This window comes from Rana temporaria, chromosome 3, assembly GCF_905171775.1.
Source record: "Rana temporaria chromosome 3, aRanTem1.1, whole genome shotgun sequence".
In the NCBI taxonomy this organism is placed as follows: Eukaryota; Metazoa; Chordata; class Amphibia; order Anura; family Ranidae; genus Rana; species Rana temporaria.
Genome location: NC_053491.1, coordinates 297555855 through 297573187, shown reverse-complemented (window position 1 = coordinate 297573187; position 17333 = coordinate 297555855). Strand labels below are relative to the sequence as shown.

The 17333-nt window shown below is 43.6% G+C and overlaps 1 protein-coding gene and 1 long non-coding RNA gene across 5 annotated transcripts; one reads left to right on the top strand and one right to left on the bottom strand.

Moving 5' to 3' along the window:
* Positions 1–8922: 8922 nt before the first annotated feature.
* LOC120932410 lies at positions 8923–14136 on the top strand. The gene is made up of 5 exons (XM_040344759.1): positions 8923–9309; positions 9542–9711; positions 9846–9914; positions 11499–11558; positions 13468–14136. Exons 1-5 carry the CDS (start codon positions 9068–9070, stop codon positions 13842–13844), a joined length of 918 nt encoding a protein of 305 aa, XP_040200693.1. The 5' UTR covers positions 8923–9067; the 3' UTR covers positions 13845–14136.
* On the bottom strand, positions 9381–16993 carry LOC120932411. Of its 4 annotated transcripts, XR_005747979.1 has the most exons (7): positions 16664–16993; positions 16467–16574; positions 15915–16072; positions 13009–13131; positions 12488–12559; positions 11465–11571; positions 9381–9705 (listed from the first exon to the last, which is right to left on the bottom strand). It is a non-coding gene; the product is annotated as an uncharacterized LOC120932411 (long non-coding RNA). The 4 variants fall into 4 exon arrangements; XR_005747978.1 differs by having other exon boundaries at positions 16467–16992; XR_005747981.1 differs by lacking the exon at positions 12488–12559 and having other exon boundaries at positions 16467–16993.
* Between the last annotated feature and the right edge of the window lie 340 nt (positions 16994–17333).

Sequence of the window (17333 nt, the reverse complement as noted above, 5' to 3'; positions counted from 1 at the left end):
CTGTGCCCCAAATTGCCGCCTCACTGTGCCCCAAATTGCCGCCTTGCAAGGGTGGAAGAAGTGAGAGGGCAGCCAGCAGGGCTGGATTTCCTTTCCCTGCCACCCCAAGGCCAGGTTTTGCAATGCACCCCCTCCCCACCAACCGAACCACCCCCCGGAGAATAGCAGTTGGATGGCAGGGGCGGCACGGTTAGTTCAAATATTTTTTGTTTCTTCTTTTTTTTTTTATTACATTATCACTTTTTTTTTTTTTTGTAGCTTGTCGTTTTTACTTTTTTTATTTTTGTATAATTTTCTTATTTTTAATATTTTTCCTCTTCTTTACTTTTTAATTACTTATTTTTTTATTAATTGAATTATTTCTTATTTTTTTTTACATTTAACTTTATTGCTATTACACAAGAGAAAACAATTCCCTGTGTCATAGCAATTGAAGGTGACAGGTTCTCTTTGTTAACCCTGTCAGCTCCAAAAACAGTCCTCACAGTTGAGATGGGAAGAGCATAGCTTACCCATCTCACTGTGTGCTATTTGCAGCAAGGACAGGAGACTCGTCAGCTGGGGGAGGAGGAACGAACGGACGGAAGGCAGCTGGAGGGGGGGGGGATGGACGAACGGACGGCAGCTGGGGGGAATGGACTGCAGCTGGAGGGGGGGACGGACGGACGGGAGGGGGGGGTTATCAGAGCCAGCAGGGAGAAGTGTGGGGGGAACGGATGGACGGCAGCAGCACATTCTCTGCTAGAAACCAACTGAACTCACCGCCCGTATGTTTAAACGTCTCCACTCCTGCTCGTACACAGCCCCACCTCCTCCTAAGCCCACGTTGTAATAGACAAAACACATCAGCGCATTGGACACGCATTCTGTCTATCACAGCGTGGTTAGGAGCAGGCGGGGCTGTGTGCAAACAGCGGAGACAATTTCAATGTGTTTTTTTACCGCTTTGCTCTGCAGTCCCGCGGCACACCACGGATCACGTGTGTGCCGATCCGAAGTCATTGATCCGTGCGGATCACGGATCAATGACGATTGATGACAATTGCACCCCTAGTATCGGTATGATATCCCCGTCAAGCATTCCCTCCTCTCCATACAAGAACATCACAGGATCATCCACACATGAGTCAAGACTGAATGCTGGAACCAAGACTGATTTATTGGCAGCTTGCTGCTGGTTATAAATACAGTTTTACAAGCTAAATCCTTAATCAAGGAACAATGGGAGCTCCACCCCCTTTTCACCCACTCTGGAGTTTCTCATACAGAATATAGCCAGACAATTCGAAGCCGACCTGAGACACATTTTCTTTAAATAATGACATCAGGGAAGTTAATTACAAGGTGTACAGAACACATTAGCTGGGCAGCCTGGCACCGCATAATGAAGCAATCAGAATACATAACATGAGTCACCTCTAATCACAGTAAACAGGTTTAACATCCCTTTGAAATAAGGAGCTAGCTGCAGACGGGTCATTAACATGTCAATAGCTTGTAACACATGAGTCCATTTTACCTCTAACCCACAATTTAACCAAGCAGGGAGATTTACACTGACATATCCTTCACAATGGCCCCCCTTTTTCTCCCTGCTCCGGCAAACCCGGTTGGACCTTCCCTGGTCCAGTAGGGTTGAAGGGTTCAGAGCTTTTAGTCCGAGGTTAACTCTGTTTGGCGTGACTGACCTCCATTGGTAACTGCTTCCGACTCAGGTATGCCACCGGGTCGTCAGATCACACGCCGGTCAGTCCCCAAGTCTTTGTGCGATCTGCAGAGTCACCAGAAGTCAGTGTGAAGACGGCGAATGGGTCTGTGCGCCGCCGTCTAGGTGTCCCGCTATGGGAGGGGCAGGTTATGGCTCTGAAGTGACAATCACAGGAGATTCATAAAAAGGAAAAGTTATATTTGTTGAAATGCTGTAGCACTGGTGCTCAGAGTCCGGGGGGGGGGGAATCAGAGCCCCATAAGGTCAGCCACCCCCTGCTCCCTCCGCAGCCGCCGGTTCTCCTCTTGGAGCTTCTCCAGCTCCATCTCCAGTTCATGGAGCCTGGGGGGGTCAGCCTGCTGTGACCTCAGGTGGTTGTTCTCCTCCTCCATGCGGCTTATGCACTCCTCCAGCTCCATGTATTCACGGATCAGCTCCTGCTTGCTCATGTCCTGCAGGCTTTCCACGTGGTCCTTCATCATCAGGAACTGGGTGGTGGTGTAAGGGGCCACCGGTGGGCCCTTGGCGAACATCTCGGCCCGCATCTGGGGCGCCCGCTGCGATTCCATCTCCTTCAGTCGCTTCTTCTCCTCCCAGGTCCGCTGGTTATATGACTTCCAGGACCTCTTCTTCTTGGAGGGTAGCTGGCGGTGCCTCTTTCTGCCCAGCTCCCTCCAGGGCCCCTCCGGCTCATGGCTGTCGCCCATGACCAGCTGACAATGGTGTTCCCTGTTGTCCGTAATAACAGATTGTACCATGAGGGCTTCGTAAGGGGTGCCCAATGGTTCTTCCTGACCCAGCTCCTGGGGATCCCAAGCCGAGTCTACACAATGGGCTGCTGCTGGTGGGCGGTACCCAGGTTGAGACCAATTTGATCTGGTGTTGTCATTCAGGGGGCAATTCTGCTTGAAGTGACCCAACTGTTTGCACTGGAAGCAGCGTTGTTCGTTGTCCTCCTGGCGTGGATAGCGAGGGCTCGATGTCATCGGTCTGTTAGGCGGTTGGTATCTAGCGGCTGGTGGGTGTGAGGGCGCCGTTGGTCGTGGAGGTTGTACCCGTGGTGTGACCTGGTTTGTCTTGCGAGTATCCGCATATTCATCCGCCAACTTCGCGGCCTCTGGTAGAGTCATGGGCCTGCGATCTCTCACCCAATCTTTGACGTCCGTCTGGATGTGATTGTAAAATTGCTCCAGGAGCATTAGTTGCAAAATGTCCTCTGCGGGGGTGGCCTGGCTGCTGTTAACCCAGTTAGAGGCCGACAGGGACAACTGGCATGCCCATTCCGCGTAAGAGTCTTTCGTAGTTTTGCGTGAGTCCCTGAACTTCTGTCGGTGGGACTCTGGGGTTACTGCATAACGAGCCAGGAGCACTTCTTTAACCCTGGCGTAGCTATGGATATCCTGATCTGGCACGGTCCGGAAAGCATCAGAAGCTTTGCCTGACAGTTTGCCTGACAATATTGCAACCCAGTCTCCTCTAGCTATTCGGTGCAGGTTACATTGTCGCTCAAAATCTGCCAGGTAGTTATCAATCTCACAGTCCTTTTCATCAAAAGCTTTAAAAGCGCTAAACGGAATCTTCCTTGTGTCTGCTGTGCTGTACTCACTGTTTGGAGAATGTGCGGGTTGGACTGCTGCCAGTTTTAACTGTAGTTCTGCGTCCCTTATTTCTTTATCCTTCTGTAGCTCTGCGTCTCTTATTTGTTTAGCCTTCTGTAGCTCTGCGTCTCTTATTTGTTTAGCCTTCTGTAGTTCTGCGTCTCTTATGTGTTTATCCTCCTTCGCTAACAGGTCCATCACTTTCAGCACCACATCCGGCGTTGGGTTCGGGCCGAACCACGCTAGCTTCTCTCTCATTAGCTTGTTGGTTGGTGACTCCTCCTGAATCACTGGTGTCTCCATCTCTTGTACTGCTGGCGTTGCTGCAATCACGTTCTCCGGGTCTAGCTCCATTAATTCTGCTATGATGACCCGCTTGGTTTTGTTGCTAGCAATCCTTCCACGAACTTCCAGTAGTTCTTTTAAGCAGGGTGTAGCAGCCTTCCATTCACTGTTCCCAGTGTCTGCTTGGAGTCCTGGTGTAAGGGAGAGTAGAAGGGAAGATCCCGCTGCTGCCAACCAATTGTGACGGTATCGGTATGATATCCCCGTCAAGCATTCCCTCCTCTCCATACAAGAACATCACAGGATCATCCACACATGAGTCAAGACTGAATGCTGGAACCAAGACTGATTTATTGGCAGCTTGCTGCTGGTTATAAATACAGTTTTACAAGCTAAATCCTTAATCAAGGAACAATGGGAGCTCCACCCCCTTTTCACCCACTCTGGAGTTTCTCATACAGAATATAGCCAGACAATTCGAAGCCGACCTGAGACACATTTTCTTTAAATAATGACATCAGGGAAGTTAATTACAAGGTGCACAGAACACATTAGCTGGGCAGCCTGGCACCGCATAATGAAGCAATCAGAATACATAACATGAGTCACCTCTAATCACAGTAAACAGGTTTAACATCCCTTTGAAATAAGGAGCTAGCTGCAGACGGGTCATTAACATGTCAATAGCTTGTAACACATGAATCCATTTTACCTCTAACCCACAATTTAACCAAGCAGGGAGATTTACACTGACATATCCTTCACAAGTTGGCTGTGGCCTCTGGAAACTTTAGAAACAGATGCTGATAGTAGAGGAGGATAATAACGGAACTCTCAGGGCAGAGGCCCCAGAATTTGTGCCGGCAACTCATCCTGCAGAAGAGCCCAGTACTCTTATTTACTCTCCATCTTTAGTCACTGAGAGGAGGGATGACGACATTTGTCAAAAAGGAATGGATACCCCGAAAGTGCAAAGAGCAAAGAGAGACATTCGCCCACCACACAGACTGACTTATGATACATTGGGCGAATGCTCTGAAGCATCTGTTTGTCAGCAAAAGAAACCTTGAACTGTCTGGTCCCTCTACTTTTGATTCAGTAAGGGACAACCCCACCTCACCCCTTGGCACATCTGTACCAGACACAGTAGTATCAGCTGTGAGTGCACAGGATAGCTCCCCATCATATGACAATTGGTGGGAAGCTCCTCTGTCTGTATTGTATGACCGTATAGAGGCTAAAATACGGAATAGAGTTAGCAATTTGAACCTCTTTGGAGGACCAAAGAGATAAAGTAGGGGGAGTATGTAGCGCTGACATTCTTGTATATTAATGTGTGTTTGCATACTTTAATACAACGTCTATAGACATATTTAAGTATTTGGAGCCATCTAGTGACCAAATACTGGTAATGCAGAGAGATGTTTGTTTTGTTTTTTTTGGTGTCCTTGGAAACAATCCCGGTTGTTGGGGTAAGTGATCTGAGGGTGCCCGAGGGACGGTGGCCAGATTGCAGAGACCGAGAGACACTCATCCAAGCATCGGAGAACCGTATCCATCCAGCGGAGCTGAACGGAGCTGACGGAGAAGCAAGTTGCAGTCACAGGACCGCAAACAAAAGTTACTACCCGGAGCTCCGATCCAGTGGGTGAGCGGGTCACAACCCACAGTTTGCTAAGTTTTACACTCAGTTAGACTCATATACAGGCCTCACTGGGATTTATAGTTCCACAGAGGAGCAGAGAGACTGACACTGAGAAGGCTTGAGACCTATCTAATTTGACGTTTCAAGCGATTTTAAAATAGTTGTTGCAGTTACACCAGGAGCATTTTCACTTCAATTTGACTCATCAAAACTGTGGATTACAAATCACAAGGAGTTAATTTAGCTAGCGAAGAATAGAAGATCCAGGACTAAGTACTTTAAGTGAGATCTCACGCATAGCTTATAAAGTAGGGGGAGCTCCCAGGTATAAACCTATGTATATGTATACTGTTTTCAAATAGCTTATGTTTAAATCAATTGTGCTGTCGTCTTACGTTGGGATGACAGCACAATTACTGTAATCACTTCTTTGCATATTTCACAGTAAAATATATCTCTGGTTAAGTATCCAGTTGTTGTGGCGTACTGTTTTTCTCACTCCAAGTGCAGTCAGTGGATCCTGGGGTTAGAATTAGTGTTGAGCAGAATATGCCATATTCGATTTCGCGATATATCTCGAATATATATTCGAATATTCGAGATATATTCGCTAAATTCGAATATTCGTGATATTTTATCGAAATTAATTGAATGCGATTTTTCGCTATTGCGAATGCGAAAATAATTGCGATTTTTTTAATAACTGCGGTAGGAGCGCTCTGATTGGCTTAGAATATTCGTGATATTTTATCGAAATATCGCAACATGCGAATGCGATATTTATTGCGCAATTTCGAGATATGCTGGAGGAGCGCTCTGATTGGCTCAGAATATTCGTGATATTTTATCGAAATATCGCAACATGCGAATGCGATATTTATTGCGCAATTTCGAGATATGCTGGAGGAGCGCTCTGATTGGCTCAGAATATTCGTGATATTTTATCGAAATATCGCAACATGCGAATGCGATATTTATTGCGCAATTTCGAGATATGCTGGAGGAGCGCTCTGATTGGCTCAGAATATTCCTGATATTTTATCGAAATATCGCAACATGCGAATGCGATATTTATTGCGCAATTTCGAGATATGCTGGAGGAGCGCTCTGATTGGCTCAGAATATTCCTGATATTTTATCGAAATATCGCAACATGCGAATGCGAAATTTATTGCAGATATTTCGAAAACTGCTGTAGCAGCACTCTGAAATCGAATATGTATGATATTTTAACCAAAATACATATTGCGATTGCGATTTTTCGATCGCGCATGCGCAATTGCGCGAACAACACGCGACCATTTCCTGGAGCCTTGCCAGTTTCCCAATATTACAGCAACATGGTGGGAAGCAATTTCTCAAAGTCTGAGGAAAAGTTGCTGATTTGTGTAAGTATTTTGACCACTGTTATTTCATCATCTTCAACTGCATTTAAGTCTAGTTTAAAAGTTAGTATATATGATCAGATATTAGTATTTAACCAAAAATGTGTCTCCTGCTTTTACAAAACTACAAGTCCCAGCATGCCTGGACAGCTGCAGACACCCTGGTTGGCAAATGTGTATTTAGGCACTTTTCCTTGTTATTTAGCATAATGAATTTAAAATTTTTTTGGACATAGGACGTATGCGAACGTCCTGACTTCAGTGTCCTCAAGGCCCAAGGACGTTCGAATACATATTGCCCTTTAGATGTTGCAGAACTACAACTTCCAGCATGCCTGGGAATGCTGGCACTTCTAGTATTGTAAGTTCTGCAGGCCCACATTTTTCAGGCCTTTATGCACGGGTCTCTAAACTGTGGCACCCTAGATGCAGCAAAAGTAAAATTCTTAGCATGCACTGAAAGACCGTGGCTGATGGGAGTAGTAGTTTTGCAACAGCTGGAGGTGGACTGGTCTTGAAACCCAGAGTTAGGTAACAAACCCGTAGTGTTTTGCAACCATTCTGCCTCCAGCTGGTTATTTTCTGTTGAAAAGCCTGTGGCGTGCAAAACACAACCCAAAAACTCCACCCGGTGCAAGGAAAAATTTGCACACACCTAAAGAGTGACATCACAAAAAACTGCGACGGTTGCATACGTCAGTGGTCCTCCGAAAAGGTCCCGTCTCTGACCCCCCGGGGCGTTAGGCTCCTAGGCTCCTGACAGGGAAAAGAGTTACTGTGGTCCATACAGCCGAAGCCATATGGACCCATCTCGGTCCAAGCAGCGCAATCAACACGCGAACAACACGCGACCATTTCCTGGAGCCTTGCCAGTTTCCAACTTATGATCGCAGCGCAATCACACAGCAACATGGTTGGAAGTAGACATGTGCACAGCAAAAATTTTCGTTTATTTCTGTTTCGTTTCTGTTCGTTTATCGTGATTCGTAACGAGTCGTAATTTCGTAAGACGTTAGTTATCGTATTCGTACTCTTTAGTATTTTCGTAACACTCTTTTTTCCGTTTCCGTTTTTTTTTGTTAGTTTATTTTTCGTTGAATCGAGATTCGTATTTTCGTTATGTTTTGTATTCTGCTTCGTTCGTATTTTTTGAATGAATTTATTTGTTTATTCGTTTTTACGTTGGTATATTTTTCGTTTTTTTAGATTCGTATTTACATTATATTTACCATCGTGCCGCATTCGTATTTTCGTAGGAAATAGATCTTCGTTGTTTTATCATCATTCGTATTTTCGTGTCTTGTTTCATTCGATTGTAAAAACGTGCTTTAGTAGATCTTAGTGCATTCGTAATTCAGTTAAAATACATTTTACGTTGATTCAACACACTACTCATTGTAATTTTGTAAATCTAACTTGGCTGCGATAGACTACTTGACGGTCTTACTGATACTGACTGATTATTACTTTCGTAAGATTGTTTGAGTAAATTTGTAATCGGGCCTTAATTCGTTATTTTACGCAATGTGTCAGAATTGCTCCGCTAACGCTGCTAATGTGTGTTGTAAATCATTCGTACTTTCGTAAGTACATCGCAGCAAATCTTAACCATTCGAAAATGTCATACTTTACTTTCGTTTTCGATGCGCGGCTTATAGCCTCCGCCCCTGGACTCCATTTTGAGACGGTGTATGAGTGCGTGGTTTGGCGAGGGAGGAACAGAGAGCAGGGCAGAGGTGGGCTTGTCGAATTTCGACTTGTTTTTGTGTGGTGGTTTCACTGGTTTGCTATCTTTTGGGCAATTAAAATCATGTATAGGAGTGAGAATGGACATGTGAGTGTTGAGACTGAGAGTGAGAATGTTGGTGTTAGTCAGTGTGTTGATGTGAGACTTGTTGGTGTGACTGAGAGTGAAGTGGAGGAGAGGTGTGGAGCAGATGAGATGAGTGTGGTGGAGGAGAGGCATGGAGGGGAGAAGAGGCATGGAGGGAAGAGGAGGCGTGGAGGGGAAGAGAGGAGTGGAGTGGAGGACAGGTGTGGAGGAGAGGAGAGGAGTAGAGTCGAGGAGAGGCATGGAGGGGAGAGTAGGCATGGAGGGAAGAGGAGGCATGGAGAGAAGAGGAGGCATGGAGAGAAGAGGAGGCATGGAGGGGAAGAGAGGAGTGGCGTGGAGGAGAGTAGTGGAGTGGAGGAGAGGAGCGTAGTGGAGGAAAGGCGTGGAGGAGAGAGGAGGCGTGAAAGGGAGGAGAGGAGGGTAGTGGAGGAAAGGCGTGGAGGAGAGAAGAGGCGTGAAAGGGAGGAGAGGAGGGTAGTGGAGGAAAGGCATGGAGGGGAGAGGAGGCGGGGAGGGGAGGATTGGTGTGGAGTGAAGCCGAGGCATGGAAGGGAATGTGGAGGTGTAGTGGAGCGGGAGCATGGCAAAGAAAGGAGACATGTGGCCCCTCCTATGTCAGATAGTGCGGACTCAGATGTGCAGCAGAACAAGCGAACCAAGAGACAGAAATCAAGGGGACCCATATATACCAAAGAGGAGAATGCTGCATTGGTTGCTGCAGTATCAAAAGAAAAAGTGACACTCTTCTGCCAATCCGTGCCAGCATCTGAGAAGTCAGCAGCCTGGGAACGAGTCCGGGACTCCGTGAATGCGGTCTCCAAGTTTCACAGGCCCACCAATGGCGTCAGACACAGGTAATTAATATTAAAATATTCTTTCACTCTTGTGTAAAAAATACACAGTTTTGTAGTCAATAACAAAAAAGTAACAGTTCAACGTAACCAAAAAATTTATTTGTCACAGCCACATGCTGAACAGTATACATATAACCATCACAATGTGAAAAGAAATGTGGTTTTCAAAAAACATTAATCTAAGTATTTGTTTTTTTATTAATGTAATTGTAATGTTTATGTACATTTGCAGGTTCTATGATTGTCGGGCAACGGTTACAAAGAAGATGCAGAGGCTTCGACTAGGACAAAACCGAGGAAAGCCTATCAAGTTGCGAGAGTGGGAGGCGGAGCTAAGAGATGTCCTTCTGGCAGAGGATGTCCCTGGATTCAGCAGCAGGGGTCAAAATCATAGAGCTGGTGGTGAGGAAAATTAAATATATCATTATAATTTATATATATTGCAGTTATAATATATTTGTAAAGCTATCTTATTGTTTATGATGACTACACATGTATGACTTTTATTTTTATTTTTTTACATTCATGTTTTCCAGATCAAGAAACATCATCCTTGGAAGGATCAGCTCCAACTCCAAGTACATCCTATCAACAACATTCTGGTGGTGAGTACCCAACACAAAGGATATCTAATGAACTGCTATTTACTACTTGGACCAAGTCACTGTGCCATGCAGACCGTCACAGTTGAGACAATTAGGTGCCGTTTCTGTCTCCCTGGCTACTCAGCTTTCACTATCACAGTCGAGAGCAGAAGGCTCGTTATGCACAGTGAGCCGAAAAAATAGCAATGCAAAATAGTGGGCAGCAATAGAGCAGCTGAAGAGAACTTTTTAAAATTAACCAGCAGGTGATTGGTTGGTTGCTATGCGGCCCTAACAAACAACATTATGCTGGATAACTTCAGCAACTTCTGCTCCACCCACTATAGTATTTATTGTGTCTACGGTTCTGTGTGCCCAAGCAAGGTAGCAAGGTCAGAGCTGTGGATGCTGAATTGTGACGGGGGCAGAGCTGCGTGGGGCTGTTAGGTGAAGGTGGGTCAAGTTGCAGGGTGGGACAGAGAACACAGCTGTTCACATGTGCTGTGAAGGTGGGTGAAATTTACCACTGTGAAGGGGGTTCAGATCAGAACATAATTGTGAAGGGGAAACTGTCATGTGAAGGTTCTGATCAGGTTCTGAAGGTTCTGAAGGTTACATCAGCTTCTGAGGAAGCTGATGTAAGAAATGTGATTTTTAAATCAAAAGGTGGGTATAGTAGTAGTATGTATGCACCCTTCCAAATTCAAACTTGCCTGCTTTCATTTTGTGACTAGATTTTGAGGGATGCCGAGAAAGGGGTGAGAGCTCCGCCAACAGCATAGTTTGAAAGGGAGTCCTTCTCTCATCGATCACAGGGGGGGAAGAGAGAGGAGAACACATCGATAACAGCTTTGATTTGACATTGCCGTGTTCCCCGCCGCTTGCTGCCACATACATCCCCTCCTCCGGGACTTTTATCCTGTCCAATCCCAGGACGGGCGATCTGTAAATTAAAGTTTCCTGGCCATGGGGCAGGGCTGTTTAGTAGCGGGAAAACATCAATTGAAATGAAAGCGTTTATCGCTCTTTACCTGCAGCACATGTAGGCTGCATGGTGGGCACAGGGTGCATTGGTGGGCACAGGCTACATAGGTGGGCACAGGCAGGCTTCATTGGTGGTTTTGGATAAAGTTGGTGTTAATATTTTTTTTTAATATTTTATTCTGCATAAAACAATTTTGTGTCATTTAATGAGATAATTTATGAGGGCGTGTTTAGGGGTTGAATTAGGGGTGGGGCAAGCTAAGGGTTGGGTGTGGCAACTAACTGTTGGCTAGTAACCCTTGAGGCCTGGCTAGTAGCTAATTTAGCCCTGGTACTATGTATATGGGGGTTGTAGTAAATGATATGTAGATACTTGATAGCATATTTTACATATATTTTGTTAATCTTAAAAATTGCCAGAAATGTAACATCTGTTTTAACACATCAGCAACTTCTGATTATATTTTACATTTCCTCAGTCCATTTTTGGTTGAATATTTGATTTCATAGTAGAAAATATTGTAGTTATACGACATATCTCAGGCAAAAATTGTAAATACAGCTGTTGACTTTTTCATGAACATTACCTTGACTCTTCACTCTTTCTTCCGTCTTTAACAGAAAGCTGCATTCAAGACCCTCCAGCATCGGCTTCTGGCAGGACCATTGCTCCTCCTCAGGGTAAGTGCATGATCTGGGAAGAAACAGGACACAGCACTAACTCCATTATCATCATGTACCCTATTTACACATAGGCATTTTCATGTAATACACCTAAAAGTTCAATTTAAAAATTCGTACAAAAATGACACCTCATACCTTTAGAACGTGAAAGTGAAAGGGACACTGTGATTTGAAGGGGGATTGATATATCAAGGAGGACTGCGCAAACTGTGGAAATAAATGAGAGTGGCTGTGATGTCAGAGATTCATTCCTATCACAAAGATTTTTTGCTGAACTCCACCGTGTTGAAATTTTTTTTCTGCCTTTGGTTCTTTTAATGATTTTGAATTTAGTAGCCCTTATTGAAAGGTGTTCAACAGCTCTTTTGCGCTTTTTTTTTAAACTACCGTTAAGCCTATAATATCTATACATAATATCTCTATAACCTGTATGGTTTAGAAGATATTCGCCCTGCAAACCTAGCACGGCACACTAAATTACTTACAAGGTTATTAGCTCATAATGAGCTAGTATGCTGTGCATACTAGCTCATTATGCCTTTGCTTTACAGGTATTTTTTTATCTTTTAGTGGGTATAAAAGCGCTACAAAGGTTTTTGCAGTAGGATATCAAAAATACTACGATAATAAATTTAGAAGACATATGCCCTTTTTACCTGCAACCTACTGGGACCCTTTAAGAACTTTATCTTCAACATTATCTTCACTCTTTCTTCCGTCTTTAACAGAAAGCTGCATTCAAGACCCTCCAGCATCGGCTTCTGGCAGGACCATTGCTCCTCCTCAGGGTAAGTGCATGATCTGGGAAGAAACAGGACACAGCACTAACTCCATTATCATCATGTACCCTATTTACACATAGGCATTTTCATGTAATACACCTAAAAGTTCAATTTAAAAATTCGTACAAAAATGACACCTCATACCTTTAGAACGTGACTGTGAAAGGGACACTGTGATTTGAAGGGGGATTGATATATCAAGGAGGACTGCGCAAACTGTGGAAATAAATGAGAGTGGCTGTGATGTCAGAGATTCATTCCTATCACAAAGATTTTTTGCTGAACTCCACCGTGTTGAAATTTTTTTTCTGCCTTTGGTTCTTTTAATGATTTTGAATTTAGTAGCCCTTATTGAAAGGTGTTCAACAGCTCTTTTGCGCTTTTTTTTTAAACTACCGTTAAGCCTATAATATCTATACATAATATCTCTATAACCTGTATGGTTTAGAAGATATTCGCCCTGCAAACCTAGCACGGCACACTAAATTACTTACAAGGTTATTAGCTCATAATGAGCTAGTATGCTGTGCATACTAGCTCATTATGCCTTTGCTTTACAGGTATTTTTTTATCTTTTAGTGGGTATAAAAGCGCTACAAAGGTTTTTGCAGTAGGATATCAAAAATACTACGATAATAAATTTAGAAGACATATGCCCTTTTTACCTGCAACCTACTGGGACCCTTTAAGAACTTTATCTTCAACATTATCTTCACTCTTTCTTCCGTCTTTAACAGAAAGCTTTTCAGGAGTTAAATGTGCGTGTCATATGCTGATAAATATGTTATCTAATAAAGAAAAAAGATTTTCTGTTTAAGGCATTTTCTGTTTCTGCAATTTTTATATTGTATTTATTTACTTCTATAAAGGTTATTTTATTAAATAACCTTTTAAATTTTTTTAACTTTAGGATATAAATGCAATGTGTAGATTTACCTAAATAAGTTTAAATTGATTTTTTGTTTTCTCTCAATCATTAATACAACTTATCCCCCCTCCCCAACTCAATCTTTCATTTGCTCCATTATTCAATATTACTACTACATAAAAGTCTAATCTGAATAAATTCATTACTATGAACGCTTTCATCATTCATCAAACTTTGCCTATCTTATCTATTTCAGATCAGCAATACCACCCTGAGAGGAGAGTACAGTGCAGCCCGCACTCTCCTGTTCTTCTTTTGGAGAGGCTGGAGATTCAGCCAGAGATTACCCCTATCATTCCCCAGACTCCTGATTTCTCCCCCGGCCCAGAGGAGGAGCACAGAGGACAAGGTTCATTCATTCAGCCACCCCATGCCCTGATGCCACCTACTGCTGTACCGCCTTTCCCAACTGTGCAGGAGATCATTCTGAGGGAGCTTATAGAATTAAGGTGTGACAACCGAAAACTACAACGAAAGGTCAAAAGGCTTACCCGGCTTACCCATCAGTTGAGCAGGCAGCAAACTGAGAGTTTTGAAATAATTTTGGCCCGGGCAAGCCAACAACACAATTAGGCATTGGACAGAGTATATTTTGTTTACTTGAAGATATTTCCAGACACATTGCTCCAATGCCTGGGAGCTACGATGAACATATAACCAACAAAGACGTTTTGAAAAATGAAGGCTAGACCTTCCTCTGCCCATCTCATCGCAAATTATTATGCAGAATCGATCTTTTTACTGTTCCTTGATTTTGGTAGAAACGTTTTCTTATGCTGCCAAGTTACACCTACCCAGCATGTGTGTTTGTAATTTCTATGAAAATATTTTTTTTTTTGTGAATATAAAACTATTTTTGGTCTAATATTATTATTATTATTATTATTTATTTATATACATCATCACATTATCTGCTAAATTATTATGTATTCATTTCCCACACACAATAGTATTTTATTCCGAACTTCAAACTCTAAGGGCCAGATTCACAGAGTAGATACGACGGCGTATCTGCTGATTCGCCGTTGTATCTGTTGTTCTATCTATGCTATAGATAGCCATAAGATCCGACAGCTGTAATTGTTTTACACTGTCGGATCTTAAGATGCAATACCGCGGCCGCCGCTGGGGGGGAGTTTGCGTCGTAAACCAGCGCCGGGTATGCAAATTAGGAGTTACGGCGATCGACGGCGGTTTTTCGCGTTACATAGTTACATAGTTACATAGTTAGTCAGGTTGAAAAAAGACACAAGTCCATCCAGTTCAACCACAAAAAATAAAAAAACAAAAATAAAAAACACAGTAAAATCCTATACACCCAACTCCATTCCCACAGTTTCACGTCGCAAAGTTAGTCTTTTTTTTTTGGTGCCCTAACTTTAGTCAGCAAGCGTATTGCTGTCTAAAAGTATGGCCGTCGTTCCCGAGTTGAAATTTTAAAAATAACGTCGTTTGCGTAAGCCGTCCAGTAATACGGAATTACGCTACGCGCGTCGCCGTTCGAAAAAATTACGTCACGGCGCGCAATGCACGACGGGAGTTCGGAAACGGAGCATGCGCGGTAGGTCCGGCGCGGGAGCGCGCCTAATTTAAATGGCACACGCCCATTTAAATTGTCCCGCCTTGCGCCGGAGGCCGCCGGCGTAGGTTTGCATCGCAAGTGCAAGTACTTGCGATGAAAAATTGCGGCGGTGTAACGTAGATGATACGTTACGCCGCCGCTCTTCTATGTGAATCTGGCCCACACAGTCTACCTTAAACTATTCATTTATATTTTAATGTTTCCCCACTGTTAGTGGACACTGGACAGTAAAACAACACAGGAAGCAGGGGGGGGGGGGATACTAACAGCAGTGGGAGTGTGGATACTGGAATAAGATAGCCAGGGTGAAAAATTATAGACCGAGGGGCTAGGGAGGTAGCGGAGGACAATATAAGTAGACATTAGGGAAAAACATGTATCCCACTATCACATCTTGTAAAGACACGTGGAGGCATTTTGCAATTTTGTATCTTCAAATGGTATGCAGCAGAGCTGAGTTAGGCAGAGAATGTACCCGATCGGCAGGGATGGACTGGGACAAAAATTTGGCCCTAGACTTCATCCAGACTGGCCCACTTTGACAGGACAACTCCCGCAACCCCCCCCCCCCCGGCCACCCAAGCCCCCTCTCCCCCTTCACTAGCCCCTAGCCGTTCTACTTTATTAGGCAGTACCACTGGGGAAGCTAGACATTATTTCACCCGGGGCAAAGAATCAGTTTGGTGCCCCCCCCCTTATGGGACAAGATTAGGCAGAAGTGAGAAACTCCCAGGCCATAGCTGTTAAATCAGCTGTCCGTCCCCTCCCCCATGCTCCTCTGTCGTCCCCCCTTGCTCCTCTGGTCCTCCCTCTGCTTCTTTGTTCCCCCCCAGGTGAGCGCTGTGGGTAGGGAGAGACAGAGGAGCTGAGGGGGGCGGCGGTCTGCTGTCACTGAAGCCGGCCCACTGAGCCATCGGTCCACCGGGAAACTCCCTGTAGTCCCAATGGCCAGTCCATCCCTGCCGATCGGTAAACTAATGAGAAAATATCTGCTTTCGCTGCAATGGAATTTTAATCACTATTCCAAAAGATAATACAGTTCCCAGTCTCCCTGTTCTTACCTTGCATGGAGCTGAGCAGCATTCAGATCCCTGGTGGTCAGAATGGAATCAAAATACCAGGGCCAAGATAAAGCATGAGTTTAGATTTGTAGCTCTGGGAAGTGTGGAGGTGATACACTGACAATGGCATAGAAGAAATTATTTCGATGTCAAAAAACCTAAAATAAGTAACACAACTGTATTCCATATATACATCAAAATAACATTTTTGCACATTATGCATTCCATGACACACACCAATATACTTACTCACACCCACTTAAAATATACATATACACAGTGACACACACTGACCCATAAAGACGACACACACTTTAACTGACAGACACACTGGCCAATAAATGAAGTGCCTTGTAAACAAAGCCAGACTGACCCAGACACTTAATCACAGAAAAACACAGACATACTCACATTGACCCTTAAACACACAGACTAACCCCATACTCACTCACACACAATGACAAATAAATGTGATTTATTTAAAAAAAAAAGTCATACAAGTATATCATTATAACATCCTAAGTGGGGTTTACTCTTAGTCTTAATACTTACTATGAAGTGCTGAAAAAACCTCATGTGTTTTTCTATTTGCTTCCTCCTCATCCACATCCAGGTCCAATGTTAGGCATGCATGTGAGACATGACGTCAGTAAATTGCAACTGCAAAAAAAGAGAGAGGGATATAAATTAGAAGAAATAATTAATGGAATGATGGAAGGTGAGTAGGGGAAAATTGATAAGCCACTCACGTGTTTAAGGGTGCCACAGGCAACATACTTAACCAGGATTAAATCCATAGTGTGGTGAGATGTCTTCCAAACGTGAACTGTAATATTTCTTCTTTGAGGGCAGGTGGCAGCAGTCTGCACTGCAGCAAGAGCACAGTAGGAGGAGAGCCCCAGTGTTTGTGGGAGTATTGCGAGCCGTGGAATTGTGGAGTAGGTTTCTTTATGGAATGGTAGCTTTTTTTTTTTGTGGCTTAATTTCAGAGCCAAGGAGTCAAAACATTACTCCAAAAACGAATGAAAAATAAACAAACTAACCCCAGCTTGGGTTGATAAAATTCTTGCAAACGGTGGTAGTAGATATTGGATTTGTGAATGTAAACAAAAACTATTATTATTTATTAATTATTATTATTATTATTATTATTATTATTATTATTATTATTATTACCCTTATGCATAGATCTACTTCAATTCAAACGTTTGCAAGTTGTAAGATGTGATGGGAAATAATAAAATCAACAAAAACAAACATAGTGCATGTCAGGATTCAAAATAGATATATCAACAGAAATGAATAAATATATAGTACTTTTAGCTACCTGGAAGACTATATTAATGCTTACCTGTATGTAGGTGCTTGAAATACCTCCATTCATGGTTTAGGGGATAATTTAGAACGATCGTGCATTTT